At 39.7% G+C, this 17,117-nt stretch overlaps 3 protein-coding genes across 3 annotated transcripts; 2 read left to right on the top strand and 1 right to left on the bottom strand.

Moving 5' to 3' along the window:
- The first annotated feature begins 792 nt into the window (after positions 1 to 792).
- Positions 793 to 4,589, top strand: proca1 (protein interacting with cyclin A1). Its single transcript, XM_079354738.1, has 4 exons — positions 793 to 1,389; positions 1,481 to 1,613; positions 2,173 to 2,307; positions 2,418 to 4,589. The coding sequence occupies exons 1-4, from the start codon at positions 861 to 863 to the stop codon at positions 4,162 to 4,164; spliced, it is 2,544 nt and encodes an 847-aa protein (XP_079210864.1). The 5' UTR covers positions 793 to 860; the 3' UTR covers positions 4,165 to 4,589.
- Positions 4,590 to 7,693: 3,104 nt separating this feature from the next.
- Positions 7,694 to 10,985, bottom strand: LOC306830136 (dehydrogenase/reductase SDR family member 11-like). The gene is made up of 7 exons (XM_079353402.1): positions 10,720 to 10,985; positions 9,421 to 9,630; positions 8,660 to 8,754; positions 8,297 to 8,426; positions 8,117 to 8,209; positions 7,968 to 8,033; positions 7,694 to 7,860 (listed from the first exon to the last, which is right to left on the bottom strand). The coding sequence occupies exons 1-7, from the start codon at positions 10,849 to 10,851 to the stop codon at positions 7,819 to 7,821; spliced, it is 768 nt and encodes a 255-aa protein (XP_079209528.1). The 5' UTR covers positions 10,852 to 10,985; the 3' UTR covers positions 7,694 to 7,818.
- Positions 10,986 to 11,915: 930 nt separating this feature from the next.
- Positions 11,916 to 15,420, top strand: ca4b (carbonic anhydrase IV b; the record flags this gene model as incomplete). Its single annotated transcript, XM_079353181.1, has 7 exons — positions 11,916 to 11,976; positions 12,270 to 12,434; positions 12,565 to 12,710; positions 12,799 to 12,891; positions 13,566 to 13,632; positions 13,770 to 13,933; positions 14,860 to 15,420. 7 exons carry the CDS (start codon positions 11,916 to 11,918, stop codon positions 15,049 to 15,051), a joined length of 888 nt encoding a protein of 295 aa, XP_079209307.1. The 3' UTR covers positions 15,052 to 15,420.
- Between the last annotated feature and the right edge of the window lie 1,697 nt (positions 15,421 to 17,117).

The following is a 17,117-nucleotide window of genomic DNA, read 5'->3' as shown; positions in this document are numbered from 1 at the left end:
TTGATCATATACTTAAGATAAAACTATAGAGCAGTTTTTTTAATACCCTACTGGGCGTGAGGGTGTAAAAGACAACATCAACATGAGGTTGAGGAGGTGGGTTTAGCTCAGAAAGTCCTAGTCCATGAAAGCACCTCATGGTCGTGAGTGGGGGGCGATTTCTGTGAATCAGTTCGCACTTTAGTCAGGGAGGTTCGCGTGTGACAGGGCCAACCTTTCTCCACATTCCACAGTGAAAGAGTTTTGTCCCTACATTGTGATTTAGGTCATCGCCAATACACTGCCCGTTTTGTGGCATTTGAAAGATGTCCAATCTCCTGGGTTGGCATAATCACCCCATGCTTGTTTCCATGGAAAGAAGGGCGAGCAGGAACCTCCTCTATGCGTGTTCCCAAAGTAAATCTCTACTTTCTGGAGGGCTGAGCTGAGGGGGTTGGGAGGTAACTTTCGTTCATCTCTTCTCGCAGTGAAAGGAGCAGGATCCTGCTCAAGTTTCACGCGCAACGCACCCACAAACTCACTATCTGGCTGCACGTTTTAATTCAATAAGGAAATACTTAGCACAGTCACAATACAGCATTAATGTGGACAAAAAAATGGTCAAAGCAGTGTATTTACACCGGTTCAGTTTACCCACTTTGCTTCAGCTCTGCACATACTGAGGCATCATGATGGTGTGACCATGCTGGAAATCTAAAGAGGTTAATTCGGATAACTCCTCCCAGCTTTTCCATTTATCGTATTAATAATCACACCACTTGTACGTCGCCTTAAAAGTGGGAGGGCTACAAGAGAGCGCTGGAAAACCGCGAGGAGCTGTCTCCGTTACGCGTGGTGCTGAAAGTGCCCCTCGCCGCATCATGTGGTCCGTCTTCTTTGTCTTTCTGTCTTATCTGGACAGAAACTTTGTCAAAGGAGATTTTCTGAGCCTCGCTTTGGATGCAGAGAAGGAGAGCAAAGTAATGTTCTCCATGCTCAATGGCACCTTTTGCGCAAAAATGTCAACCGTGAGGGAGAATTTCTTCTACCAAGTGTCAGACGGAGCTGAGGCGGTGCGCTCGCTCGTGAGCCCCGCTGGGAGGCTTATGAACTGCTCCGTTATCGTTAACCAGGTGCAAGTGAAATCGTTCATGCATTCGTGTAAAATGGGACTGAAAGAACAGAGAGCCGGGTTGGAAATTGATGCGCGTTTTGCACGCATGGAGGAAGCCAAAATGATGTGCAAAGAGTTTAAAGAAAGGTCGGAAGGCGGCGGCAGTATAGAAAAGGATGAAAGCGATGACTCTGCGCTGCAGGACCAGGTTTTAAAAAGATCCAAGAGAGGCTTTACTTATCCGGGGACCCTGTGGTGTGGAGCTGGAAACATGGCTGATAATTACGACCAACTGGGTAGGTTAAATAATGCTAATATTTTTAAGTAATAAAATAATTTCTAATAACAACATTAATTATGAACCGGTTTCTGGACTCCGTGTTGCAGGAGAGTTTGCAGAGACCGATAGCTGCTGCCGTATCCATGACCACTGTCCGCATGTCATCCACGCCTTCTCCTCCAAATATGGCCATACCAACTTCAAGTGGCACTCCATCTGTCATTGCGACTGTGATAATGCGTGAGCACAAAACCTGCTTTCTTGTTTAAAAGTATTTCAGTAGTAGTAGTAGTAGTATTTCATCAATTTGTACCAGAAAATAGACTTTGAGGTCGGCTGAATATCCTGCTATTCTGTAAAGGTAATACTGTATGAGGTCGGGAACAGAATGCAATGATAAATTAATAGATTTTTAGTAGTTATTGTTCTCTTGAACCCATAAAGAACTACATTGTGCGTTGACCAACAGTTCCAGGAGGTTTAAAGACATAATTCACTTCTTAATAATATTAATAATATATATATAATATAGTTAAGGGATGTTCTGTTGAGATTTTATTGGCAGATGAATTGTTGGTCAAAAAGGCCTAAAACAACTTAGTATGTGGAAAATCAGCTGATTAATGAAACCTAATATTGAGGCTAATAGTTAATGCAAAACTTTGTCTAACGTAAAAAAAAAAAAGGATTGTAATGACAGCTGGGTAGTTGCCTTGCTAAAGCATTATATGTAATTTGTAGTCACTCTAAGTGACTACAATAAGGCTGAATATGTTTTTCTGTTTTTCTCTCTCCGCAGGTTAAAAGACTGTCTAAGGGGTGTCAACGACACGTCTTCCAGGATTGTTGGTCAGGCGTTCTTTAATGTCATTGGTGTGCCTTGTTTTGAGTTTGCCTTTGAAGAGCAGTGTGCTGAGCGGCACTGGTATGGCATGTGAGTATATCAGTGGACCCCTGTGTTAAACTTATAAGTAGATTTGCAACATATTGAGCCATATACTTTCTGAAACTACCGTTCAAATCCGACCTCTTGCTCTATCATAGGTGTAAGCGATACCAGAAGTTTCCCATTGCTGTGTTGAAAGAGGCGGTGCCATATGACTTTGGGGGTATTGACGTCATCGATGAGTTGACAATAGCTCCTCCCAGGAGAAAAGAGCCCAAGGAAAGCCCTGAAGAAGAGAAACCCGAGAGTGCAACGCAGTCTACAATGTCAGGCCCTGAAGAGCCTTCTCTCAGAAATGTTGTCACCGCCGCTGAGGACTTCATCAAGGTCCTTGCTACTGTCTCTACCTCTCAAAGCTCCACCACTGAGTCTGATAAAGCAGAGACGCAAAGCTCAGAGAAGAAGAAAAGGAAGAACACAGGGAAGAAGAAGAAGAAGACAAAGAAGCAGAGAGGAAAGGGTAAGGGGAGGAAGAGAAAGCAGAAAACAGAGACAGGTGTTAAAATAGAAGAAGGAGCTGCAGTTGCCACCTCTGGCAACAAAGCAGAAGACATAGCTCTGAGTAACTTCCTCAGTGAGGCACACAAACACGAGTCAAGTAGAAACACGAACAGAGTGGGTGATGGGGAATATGAGCTGGGAGAAAGAGATGAACCGTCCAATGAAGTCATGAAAGATGAACCAGCAATGGATAAGGAGCCTGTTTCCAATTCAACACCTCCAACAGCCCAGAAGAAACTTGTAGATTCAGACGCTGAAGTGCTAACCGAGTACTCAGATCAAACCACCTTTTCTACAAACACAGCAATTATTCCACAAAAAGCCAAAACCAGAAGGTTAGGGAAAGGAAGGCGAAAGAAGGGCAAGAAAATTCTTTCCCCTGAGAAGCATGTTACTAACACAACAGACAACTTAAGAACCAATTCTGCCCCCTCCACCATCACCATAGCCCCACCATCAATACTCGAACAACAAAGCACTGGGAGTGACATTAAGAAGCGACCGATTGTCAGTACTGCCATGATTCCCATTGTAATCCCCAAAATAAAAAGAAACCGGTCAAAGGAGAGGGGACACAGAGAGGGGAGAAAAAAAGGGAGGAAAGTCAGCTCGGCTTCTCCCATTGTGGCACATAGGAATTTCTCTATGGACAATCTGAAAAGGATCCCAATTACCAGGGTTCCATTCATGTCATTGCTGCCCACGACAGAGCAGCAGGTTTCGCACAGGCTGGACATTTATGGGGGCAAGATGAGTGTTCAAGGCACAGCTCGGAGCTCGTCCTTTAGTGTTCTGAAAAGACAAAAATCAAACGGAAGAGGACTTAAAAGCAGGAGGAGGAAAACAGTTTTTCCTCTATCAAGTGAAAATCCCCTTTTTCACATCAGCTCAGACAATTTGCTTGCTGTTCTTCCAGCCCCAGGGACAGGCAATGCTCTGGACATCCTTGCAACCACTGCAGTAATTAACAGGCCCAAAGAGGTAACAGAGACTCACAATGAATGGAGGCTTTTTGCTGTCACAGCGGCTCCGTCTATCATTACAAAAACACACAAGCAGACACTGAGACAGCAGAGAAAGCGGAGAAAGCAAGCTTGGGTATCTTCTCTGAATAATGGCATGTCTATCCTTAACCAAACTGAGCAAACACCAATGACATTTACAACCACGCCATCCAAAGTCACCATTAGTGCAGAGCCCAACCTACATACATCTGAAAGGCCCTCCAAGACCACCTTAGCAACTCCTGTGATGAGTCCACTCCAGTTATCTATAGAAAGAGCTAAAGCTCAATTCATCAAGAAGAAGAGAAGAAAAGCAGCAATGTCTCTTCGCCAACATTGAGCCAGGTGCTAGCTCTGAAGGCTAAACAAATGTAGCTGTTTAAGCTAGCTCTTGTAAATCACATACAATTGCAATATAGGTATTACCAAATTATTCCCACTATAATCTATATCACAGAAATGGGCAGAAATCATATTAAATGTTGATGTGAGAATCATGTTTTGTAATACCATAAACTACATGTCTAAAATAAAATTTGCGAATGATTGTGAATGTATAGTGCCTCTGTTTATACGTAGGCTACTGATAATACACAAGACAGCACCTTTTATTTAAAGATTTGGAATTCCGCTTCTCGATTTTGTCTATCTACTTTTAGCCTGTACGTCAAATATGATGCCTCGAAACTGGAACAATTTTGCACTTTGGTTTTTGTTCATACGAAATAAATGAAATCGTATAAAGCTTAAAAGAATGTGCTCAGTAGATGTAGGTCATTTGGGAGTGAGCTAGATTTTTGACACTGTTTCATTTGAAGATAAGCTTACAACACCATTGGACCTAGCTTCAAAAGAGATCAATATTTTACTCCATAAAAGGAAGTGATCATAGCAGTCTCATACAATGTTGAAGATTTATGTGAAGTGTTCAAATGTTAGAAGTATAATAATAAGATGATAAATGGCGCTACAACAAGCTAAGAGTGAGCTAACTAGCTATCATGGATGGACGAATAGATAGATACTGTAGATAGATCTTTTCAGGGTGAGGTTAAAATCATTAACATTTCCATGTTATCACAGTCTGTAATTCTTTGTAATTAATCCTGTTGGGGAATCTAAAGTTCAGTGGCTTAATGCTAACCTGCTTAACCTGTTTTATTTTTCGTGTGAACCTTTTCCTTCAAACTGTATTTGTAGAAATCATGCCAAGGAAATTCTGCAAGTGTATGCACAGGTGTTCTTTTGTTCGGAGTGGACTCAGGCTTTGGCCTTATAGTTTCCCCTTTTGCGGTTTAAGGCAGGGTCACATTCTCTACACAGATTAGGTGCGCACTTTCCACATTTCTTTCCCCTTTGACCCTCAAGGGTTGGTGGTAACACCCAGTGCAGAGGCTGAAAGGTTCCTGGTCAGCTGATTCTCACATGATTGCATAAGAGTGAGTTAATCTGGATGATGCTATAAAGATGTGAATGTTCGACTTAGATCTTCATCACATCTGGCACATGTAGGATGTATGTTGCTATGTTCTGGAAAGATCTTCAGACGTAGTGTAGAACATCAGATAATCTTGTGCAGAGCTTGCAAACAATGGGAACTGTGCAACAATGAAGACTTTCATGCTGCAGCTCAAGTTCCCAGATTTTTTGGAGGACACCCAAGCATTCAAAGGAGCTTGGCATTCAGATACGATCATGAGCTAAAACGGCAGAGCGACTAACACAGTTGGATGTGTGATAAGACCATTTTCTCACAGGGAGGGAAGAAAGTCGCAGGAATTTTCCATTACATTGCAAGTTGATGAACTCAGGGAACTTTAGCTGTCTGATCGCAACTAATGTGCTTCATGAGAAATATCAAGAGCAACAAAATTAATAAAGAATACAAAGACAAAGAAAAGACAACATAATGTTTGCATGTATGTAGCATGGTACTTTGGTCCGCCTAATCAGTATTTAAGTGACGGTAAATAGTGTGAAGATGGGCTAAGCAGAAAGAGGTGCGTTTGGATGCCCTGTGATAAATGCAGCTATGTTTGTGCTAAACATTGAGGACTTATGCTGATTACAAACTGAAGAAAAAGAGTTTGAAGTCTACTTATTTTTTTGTCTGTATTGCTATGAAACACATGAGAGTATTTGTTAAAGGGAAGCAGGCTCTGTAAAGAAGAAACACAAGCACACACACACAGGTACAAATGATCTATAGTACTGTATGTGTGATCACGGTCTGTGGCATTCTATTAGGAAGATAATTCAATATCCCATTATGTTCACCAACACAGCAGAAAATCTATTGATTTCGAGAAACTAACCTGAAGTGCTTTAATTGGCTGGGGTGGCACTGATGGATGAGGAAAGGGATGTGGGGCTTCTGCTTTTGTTTCTACAATAAGAAGCAAGATGGCTCATAGAAAGAAGAAAATCCTGGTCTTCCCTAGATCAAAAATGGCAAAGGAAAACACATCTGCTGATCTGCTCACTGTGCCCAAGTATAAAATACATTTCCTTAATTTCTGATTTTCATTTGCTTTCTGTCAGGTGACTATGGCGAAGACTAACCCAATTCTCTGACACACATTTTCTATTTGGGTGTAAGAGGAAGTCTATAGTGTGTAAAGCCATGAGAGGTTGTGTGCCAAGTGCTTTGCCAGCAATTCCAATGAAGGCCTTTTGTAAATAGATGTTCATTTACATCAAAAAGACAGTAGGTGGTGGTTGGCATCCCGGCTAGCCTTGGCATTACACTGGACTGGAAACTGAGCAGCTTTCTGCAGGCAGGACCACAGAAGGAGATGACAGTTTGTCTTTCACCACGACCACCTCTGTGGTCTTGTACTCACTAAAACAGTGGGGTGTTTTGAGTGCTGTATGCTTGGGTTCAAATGACAGCCTTCAGCCTTTACACTTATAATTCAGGATGTTGATCTGTTTTGGCATATTAAGTATAAAAGCACAGACTTGGTTAAAGTGTATATCCTTGTTAGGTGCTCTGTCTGGCTGTATAGGTCTCAAATGTAAAATGGGTTTGCTGTTCGTTGAGCTGGACAGCTGAAACACTTGACCAATGAATCTGTACAAATAAGAGAAACATTGCTACGAATGATAAAAGCATTGATGTGTTAATATTGAGTCATTTTAAGAGGGTATTGGGCTTTGGGATATAGAGAAAACATACATTCCTCTAAGCTTAACTCAATGACTGGAAACAGGTGATAACAGCTAGGCTTATCCAAAATGAACAAAATCCCCTTACAAATGTCTCTTAGGCTCTCTATCCAACTCATTAGATCTGTTTTGTTTATGTGCAAAAACCAAAGTGTAAAATGAGTGATGATGAGGATTAGAGATAGGGCGCCAAGCTCAGAAATTCAGGGTGGGGCTTCAAATAGTCGCTCCTCCTTGCATCGAAAGCAGCCAGTTGAGGTTGTTTGGGCAAATAATAAAGATGCATATGACTGGACGCCATCCTTTAGAGGTTTTCTGGGGAGAGACAATGGGTAGATCCCCTAGGAGGAGCTGGAAAACATTGCTGAGGAGAAGAAGGTCTGGGTTGACTTATTTCACCTGTTGTCACCCATCTTTAGATAAACAGAATAAAAGGGATACATGGACTTAAAAAAAATGCTGTCATCAATCTGTCAAATTGTTTCATTCAGACCAAATAAAATAACTGGGTGGCCTCGCCATCATTTTTGCACCTGTAATTGTGCAACGTTTCATCTTGAAGCTTCAGTGACATCTAGTGGACACTAAGGGAAAGTTCCTTGTGATCAACCCTTTTTATTCACTCATTTTTATTATCCTACATCTAGTAAAGTTCGTAACATGGAGCAGAACAGATCAAATCAAGGGTCAAGTGCAACAGATTCATAATCAAATAACACGTTTTATTCTGTTCATGCAAATGATATAAAGTTGTAAAACCAAGGATTAAGTTTACAGATATAGAAAATCAATCAGATGAAGAATTTGTCAGCAGTGACATGCACCTCTATGATACCTGCTCCACAGGTCGCATCTGGATGTCTCCAATCTGCCAAAAAAAAAAGCAGGTTATCTTGTGATGGTTAAATACTGATAATGCAACAGCAAAGAAGCAACAGTTCACCACATTCAAATGACGAGAGGCAAACCACACACCTGCACATGTGGAGGGGCACTTAGGACATATGTGACTGCATTTGCAACATCAATGGCTTCCAAAGGCTGTAAGAGAAAAAAGGAGGGTAATAAAATATGAATGCAATGTTATAAGAAATACTCCAAGAATGGAGGTAGAATGCATTTACTTTCAGTGTAGAGAGAGGAGCAGCCGCTTTTTCAGGATTGTCACTGTAGAATCGTTGAAAAAATTCTGTCTCCACAAAACCAGGAGAAATGCACTGCAAAAAAAACAATGCAGTGTTGAACATGTTGGGTGATACTTGTTTTTGTTTTTTTATTATAGATGAACAGTGTTGAGGTCTTACTGTAGCTCGGATGTGGGTCTTGGCCTCACGCAGCTCCTGTCTCAATCCCTCTGTCAGGGCCGTCACAGCGTACTTAGTGGAGCTGTAGAAATGCGAGTCAGCATTTTGAACGACACGATGTCCGCTCATGCTGAAACGAAAGAATATTTACACTTAATGACAAACCAGATCAGCACAAGCATTTAGCTCAAAAATGTATTGATTATAAATGTCCTTGTTATTTTGCTTCTTGTGGGCATGAATGAAAAATGTATGAAGAATATCTCTTCTATTAATAAAGTTGTTTGATATTATATCAACAGAGTCAGATCACACGTGAGCATGTTCAGTAACCTCACATGATAAAAGAATGAAAATGTTAACCTGTTTAAGTTTATGATGTGTCCGTCATCCACATTTCTCTCTTTCATTGACTGATATGCTTCTCGTGTGCAAATACACAAACCAAGAACATTCACCTGCAGGAAGAGACAAAATTCAAGTCAAAGTCAAAATGAAAGAATAAGTCGAGAAATTAACATGCAAGATAAGTTGTGTCATGTTTTTATTTTTTAGTCTGACAGTGAAAACGTGTCACACCAGGTCTTTGGTGCAAACAGAATCTCCCTCTTCCTCTTTTAAAAACCTTTTCGTGGATTATTCAAAATTGTATCAGATATTTTGTCTAAGTTCTTTAGTTAAACATTAAAAACTATTTCTTAATATTCTCTTCTGATTTCAGCTAATATAATACAAATTGTATACAATACTGCTGCTGTATAAAAATCTCTCCAGTTTGAGAACACATTTTCTGAAAAGCGGAAAAGGCAAAAGACTCTTATATTTGAGGAGCTTGTGGACACATGTTCGTGTAAGAAAAATGTGGTTAATTGTACTGTACTTTGCCTAATATGTGAACTTTTATTTGAGATTAATAAAAAATCCCTTAGCCTAAGGGAGACCAAAATGGTCAAATGTTTTCTGTGGGGTCACAATTACAGTTTGTTTTTAAATGGGAATTAATTGCTCAGTGCATTCGAAATGCACATCATATTAGACTAAATGAGGTCTTGAAATCACTTATGTTTGAGTATAGTGAAGTATTGTTGCCTAATCACGTTTAAATAGAAGCACTCAGCTCTTACATCCAGCATGTTCTTCCAGCCGCTGGTTTTGCCGGTTAACAGAGGCTCTGGGCGACCCAGGCCAGCGTTGTTGATGCACACGTCCACACCTTTGTGCTGAGATCTGATGGCAGAGAACATGGACACAATCTCCTCCTCGTTGCTCAAGTCACACTTGTAAGGCACCAAAACGCCACTGTGTCCGGCACTTTGACACTCAGCTGCCAGTTTCTGAATTCAGGATAAAAAAAAAAACGAGGTCAAACTAATTGCTTTTATGATTTACTCTGTGAAGAAAGTTTTATCTTCAATAAGTGAAATGTGTATTCTCATTTCATTGATAAACTGAAACCACTGGTTGCACCGGAAAAATCATTTTCAGTATGAAACATTCATTCATTATTATTTAGCCTTTATTTATAGTCAAGAGATCGTTGAGCTATTACAGAATCATTCAACTCATTGAATGATTCTGAAGATGATGATTTGTTCTATCCAACAACATCCAAATAAACAAAAAAATGTGCACAACGAACCTTTAATTGTTTGCATCCCCCTAAATTGTTGTTACAATCCTATACTTAAATAATATGAACCACATTTATATTTTGCTTTGAAATGACTTGTAGGTGTTAAAAGACAACAACAAAATATATGTTTATTCTACAGCATTATTACAGCATATTTTCTTAAGCCACGCTCACCATATTGTATCTTCTTGATTGAGTCAGAGATATTACATATGATAAACGTTTCTTCAAGTATGGTCATAGCTACTCAGAATAGATTGTAGTCTGCTGACATCAAGATAATTTCTTCAGAGTGTACCCAAACTGAACGAATACAGAGAGATTCGTACTCTCAGGTATCATACAGTCTTGAAACTCAATGAAAAGATCAACCTTTGGATTCAGCGTTTCGACCGTGAACAGGAAGTAGCTACAGGGAAGACTTTCGGTTCGCTTCAGAAATGGCAAGCAGACACCGAGAGTCCTGATTTGGTCTCGAGGAGTTCAAGCAATAGTAATAATTATAACACACTCTTACTCGTTTCTCTTTTCTCATGCTACTGCAGTCTCCGACACGACCCAAACGCACCATCGACCAGCAGCACGCATGGTGCGCACTGGGCCATTCACAAACCCACATACGCTAACTTACACAACATTCACAGACTTTTTCTTCAGCTCTATGGAGTTACAGAGCCTCTTTACTAACAGTGTTACATGTTGAGTTCCACGTTGCACCTGAAGTGAGCTGCTATCCCTTACCTACAATTGAGGTGCATTGAATCACGTAAATGTAAAGTCCAAAACAAACCTGTAGTTTTTCAATGTCCCTGGCACAGCCCACCACCTTCATTCCATGCCGGACCAGTTCCTTGGCTATGGCGGCACCAATTCCCACTGAGGCTCCGGTCACCAGAGCCACTCTGCCTCTCCAGCGGTCCATCACAGCCGGCACACCTGGAACCTGAAAGAAACACGAAATTCACCACAGTTTCACAAAGGGAGCAGCAGGATTTGCAGACGAGCCGGGCTCGAGCTTCTGCAGTCAGGTGCTCGTGAACACACACACACACACACACACACTACAGCAAGGTGGAGGCTGCAGCTCCGCCCGCTTTATGGATATAAGAGGGAGGAGGAGCACTGTTCTGGTTTATTGGTTTATTCCCATGGAGAATGCTTAGTGCACGTGAAGCTGCCAAAAGCAGGACAATCTTTTGACTCTGTATATACTTTCTGTATATGGCTGTATATTCTGTATGACTGTTTGTATGGAAGTGCGACTCTTCTGAAACTCATCTGAAGCAGGTCATCCACAAAATAAAATAACAGTCTTCGTCATTTCACATAAAAAAAACTACTCATGAATAAAAAATAATAAAAAATTGTTTATTCCAAACTTAAAGTATACATAAAATTCATAAAAAAACATGCTGCACAGAGTGATGAACCACAGGTCGACTAGCTTGGTAATTTTAACATTAAGCCTTTGTGATGAATGCCTTAAATTTAATGTGAATCACAAACTCACAAAATCTTCATCTAATGTACTATTGTCCTTTCATGTCTGATAAAAAGGCTAATTATTTCCAAGAGTGAATATGCTTGTTTTATAGGGGCCAACAGAAATGAGCTGTCACTCATCTTTTTAGAAGTCTCTAAGAAAAGAATAATTGTAAGGGTCACCGTGTTTTATCAGGTGGAGCTTTTCCGTCATTCTAAAGGCATTTTTTTAAATTGCAGAGCAGAACACTACAGCTCAAAATCTCAGGATTAGTTACCCTTATCACACTTCACACAGTGAGTAAGGGTCCTTCATTATCTTGTTGATCCCATGCTTCAGCAGTGTTTGCTGTGTATCAGTGGTCACAGGTATCAGAAGTCATAAACCCAAAGCAGGCCATGTGGGCGGTGTCATTGGTGGTCTTATAACAGGCTAATTGAACTCTGTTGCATTTTCAGAAAGGTTAAATGCACGCAGACTGGGATAGACCCAGTTCATCTACTATGTGGCTTAAATTTGTTTTGCTCTTGTTTGCCTCTCCAATCAAGATAATCTCAGGGTCAGGTATGTTCTTCAAAGAATGGATATCTGTTTGTGTAGACAGCATGAGTCAGTTTCATGATATAAGGTTTTGGTAAAAGTCATGGAAAAATGGTTTGGGGGGGTTGTTTTTGGATTTGGGTATATTGGTTTTTGAATGTATTCTAACTTGATTTTATAGACTGGTGCTACCAGTCTGAAGATGTGTGCCATCACACATGCACAGGTAAACCTTGAGAAAAGCCCCTGACATTTACTCTTAAAATGATAGCATGAACGTTTTGGAGTTCCATTTTTCAATCTCCTGCTGTGTACAGGTCCAGATGTATGGGGAGCAGTTTCACGCCACTGTAGCGGGAGATACCAATCTCCAGTTAATATTGTAACAAGGAAAGTGCTGCCAGATGAACGACTCACTCCTTTTCATTTCATTGGCTATCAAGAAGCTTTTCACGGTCGCCTCATAAACAACGGACACACAGGTACGTCTTTGTGGTTTGAACAAGAAGTTTAGTTTATTAATGAATTACTGTAACTTGAACTGAACTTCTGAGGTTATATTAGTAGTATTTTCTTTGCTGAATTTTTGAACTATAGTTAAATGTTTCGTAGTTCATCTGGATTTACCCTCCAGAATAAAGATTAAAGGAGGGAATCTGGCTTCACCATTCAAAGCCCTTGAAGTTCACCTGCACTGGGGCAAAGATGGAGGGCCGGGGTCTGAACACACAATTGATGGAGAACAGTTTTCAATGGAAGTATGAAACATTAGGGCATGATTCAATAAACACCAAATATCATTAATGCTTTTGTGATTGCATAATATTTTACTCCTTATATGTACAGATGCATATTGTCCACATAAAAGAAGAATACAGCTCTGTTTCCCAGGCTTTAAGAGACCCCAAAGGTGTGGCTGTCCTTGGGTTTTTCTTTCAGGTCAGTTGATTTGTTTATCTTTTGATAAAAATATGCCCCTCCCTTTCGCAGATCCCTTTCATGTGACAGAAAAAATGAGCAACACCAAAAACAATTCTTTTTGGGGTTATTCTTTGGTAAACCTGAATGTTAACAAATGGATATGTATTGTTGCGGAGCAGCATTCTTCCTACAGAAAGATGTTCAAAATAAGCTATGTTCAATAGTTGCAAACGTGTAATGTCAGAGGTCAGAATCCAAAGTTCATGTGCATTTTATTTGTTACACTTGCACATTTTAAAGTTCTGTCATGAATGTGGGGGAAAGCACGACATACCACTGTTGGCAAATAGAAGGAGAAGAAAATAGATTAGAATGATATAATAAGTCATCATTAATTTGTAAAGAAATCAATAATGACCTACATTTGTTTGTCTGAAAAAATACTAAAAAATACTACTACTAAATAATACTAAAAAAAGAACGTTTAAAAACGAAACATTGTGAGCATTATTCACCATAGTTTTAAAGAACAGAAGTATCAGATTGAGGAACAAATTTAAATTAGAAAGTGCCATTGTTTGTTCTTTGATCAAAAATAACAAAGCTCGATAAATCTTGATCAAAGCTGGTATTTAAACTAAATGTATTTTACTGTATTTCGGTGGCTTGAACATTTTGTTCTTTGATTACAGGAGTCGGAATCTGCTAATAAGAAATTTGATCCCCTTATAAATGCTCTGAAATATATCACCAGATCCAGTAAGCATTCACTTTTTCATGACCTAGTTGCCTCATTTTCCACAAGGTCCAACATGGTGTACTGAAAATCCAATCCCCTTTAATTTTTTTAAAGATTATTATTTCTTATTGTCTTGTTAATATTTCACTGAAACCAGGCAACAGCACAACACTAGGGGGCGTGTCGCTGGATATGTTAATTCCTCCTCAGATTGATATGACCAAGTACTACCGCTATTACGGCTCCCTCACCACACCTAGCTGTGCTGAAGCTGTCATCTGGAGCCTGTTTGAAAACCCCATACCTCTAAGCAGGAAGCAGGTAAGTACTTGAAAATATTGCATTCATCCCAGCCAGTACCTCTATGCAACCACATATCAATACAGTACAACCAAACCCTTGCCCAAAGTCTACTCTGATCCTTGGTGTCATGATTGATGATCAGCTAACATTTGAGTTTCATGTGGCCTTGATCGCCCTTTCACGTATACCTTACCTAACCCTTACTCTCCCTTCAGTTGCTCCCAGTTCCTGCTCGCATCAAATTGAAAACCCTGCTGCTCGCTTTCAAAACATTGACAAAAACTGCTACACATAAACTCTCTCAACTAGGTCCACAATTATTCCCATCCACTTCTCTCTGCCAGTGAAAGGCCTCTGATCCACCTTCACAACAAGGGCACGTCTGGAGCTAGACCATCCACTCTGTCGCCCCCCAGTGGTACAACGAACTATCAAACTTCATTTGATCTACAGAGTCTCCTTACACCTCTCTAAATCATCCCCCAAATATAAACTTCTCAGTATAGAAGCTAGGTTTCATCATGATCATTATCATTGCCTTAAAGGTTTCATAGAATTTTCTCAGCTCTTATTTCCAAAATGGAGAAATATTTTTTTTTTTTTACACAACTGTGATATTTTGGCTATTGTCACCTTATAAAGTTGATTCATGGAACATTAAAACATACAGCTACCCATTTTCCAGTCCACTATTCACTCTCCTTGTAGCTCTGTTTTTGAATCCCCACCACCTTCTGTCAGAGATATCTGACTCTTTACCTGCTTCATGCTCCAACCATTAAAACATATAATGAATAAAGCTTCAATGAAATACATGGACTACATGGCGTTGACTACTACTCAACCACTGAGTCCACATTGTGTATTTAAACAGTTGTGCCACAGAATCGGCTGCAGATCATGTTTTTGTTAACCTGTCTGCTGTGATTTGTTCTTCGTCATAGCTCGCTGCATTCTCCAAGCTTCAGTTTTCTAATGGGAGGCAGATGGTCAGAACCTTCAGACCCGTCCAGCCCTTAAATGGACGGCAGGTATATTACTCTGGTGGCCATGTTGCTGTGGTCAGCACTGTGTTACTCGTCATATCTGTGATGATGTCCACTACACTTTCAGGATGCAAGCTGTGTTTAGTTTGACCATAATGAATACATGTTTGTGGCTCTTAATGATTGTGAAATAAATGAAATATTGTCTGCTTTGAACAGTAAATTACATATGTTTGGATCAGCTGTGAACTGTGCACGACTCTATGAGAGGACCTCATCAAGACAGGGGTGTTTTATTTTTGTTTTAAACCAAAAAAAAATGTTAGTCCAGAAATAAATATGTACCTGTACATAATTGCAACATAATAATTTTCTTATTGTAATGATATAAGTATCTAAAGTGTTATTTCTCCTCCTCTGACTCTAACTCAATGTGTCACCTTTACTATCGTCCACTATGTGGCAGCACAGAACAAGGCTGATGCTGTTTGGATTCAGTGTTCATGGACTCACTGAGGAGTGCAATCAGATAAAAAAAAGAAACAACATTTCTTTAATTTGATTATTGAATGTTGAGGAACTTTAATGATTTGCCATGTGACTATTGTTCCAAGAAGTAAACTCTTAATGTAACATAAGGAGAACGTTTGAAGTTTGTTTGGCCATAAAAATAGTGTGGACTTTTTTTGGGTTCAAACACACACGTATTGTGCATTTCATAAATTCAGAGTGTAACTGGTGCTTTTAAAGTAATTTCAAGGTAACAGTGTCTGTAAAATAACAACTCTTAGAAAACTGTAACTGTAAAAATGTAAAATAAAAAAAATAGTTTCCATTCTCCCTGAGAGCAATCATCAGAGTTTAAACATAGTTCAGTCATTCCTGTGCATCATCAAGGGAGGATAATACCAACTGGTGTCACTGGACGCTGAGCTTGTGTTTGGCAACCTGATGCTATCTATATCAGCCTAAGTACTCGAGGAGATCGCTTTGGATATAATCCCATGTTGCACAGAAATAGATGCCTGATGCAAGCACATCCTCTGGCGCAAGAGTGCTGAGATAATCTGCAGGATGCACAGTCATGCCGGCCTTTACTACATTCCTTGTATTACTTCATACAACATATAGCCTTACTTTGTGGTACAATGGCTCATGTTAATTTCTGTCTGTATGTGGTTTTTGACAGTTAAAAAAAATCAATGATTTAAACTCAACATGTTGTTTCAGGTCCTGTGTATGGAGTCTGTTTTTTCTTCATCTGCTACTTTACTGACTTCTTTTCCCACAAGGACATCGTTTCACAGTTTGTACGTGCTGCCCATCCCCCACTTCCTCTTATTGGGCTTGGTGTGACTCTGAGGTTTGAGTTGTCTTGACAACAGAGGACACAGGCCCGTCTCTGATCTATTTGCAAAGTTTCTGTTGTTGCAAGCATATTGCACATTTGCTGCTGGGTTAAGGGCCTCATCACACCGCCAACCCCTACCCACACCTTGTCAGAAACATGCAGGCGTGAATGAGGTCACAGACGCAATGAGATGTGAATAACCTTCCTGTAATCTATACTAAAGATAAAGACTTATTAAAACAGATGATAATAATATAAAAATAATAATACGGTCTTTGAAAACAAACATTTAATGTCTCCAAACATATCAGTACATGTACAAACGTCTTTTTTTCACTTTCACTTATGTTATCTTTCATCAAAGCATAGCGCTTGAATGCTTAAACAACAAAGAGTATTCTAAATTAAGATAGTTATTACCCACCCACATACATTATTACTGGGATCAATATCTATCTGCTTTAGTATTCTTTTCTTATAACAGGTGTCGTGTTGAAACTTTATTTCCTTAAAAGGAATGAACTCGTGCTTTGCAGTAGTGATGAAGTTTGTCAGCGCCTCACGAGTGCCGCCTTAAATTTGCATATGTGTGTGTGTATGCATGTATTAATGCATGTGTGTGTGAGTGCAGATGAGGACAGGAACTAAGTAAAGTTGCTAAAGATTGAAGTTAAATTCTTAGTTTTTCTAACTTTAGGGATACTAGAAAGTGAAACTTTGTTCCAGTTTAATAGATGTACGTGTTGGCTATAATTACTTTAATGTTTGACATTAAATGTAAAAAAAAATGAAAAACTTAAATAAAAAGTAAATACTTTTTAAGCAGCATCTCTATCTAATTAGAAGATTATTAAAAGTCAGATGC

Source organism: Symphodus melops (assembly GCF_947650265.1).
Source record: "Symphodus melops genome assembly, chromosome: 10".
NCBI lineage: Eukaryota > Metazoa > Chordata > Actinopteri > Labriformes > Labridae > Symphodus > Symphodus melops.
The sequence above is the reverse complement of the archived record's forward strand: the minus strand, read 5'-3'. Positions and strand labels throughout refer to the sequence as shown.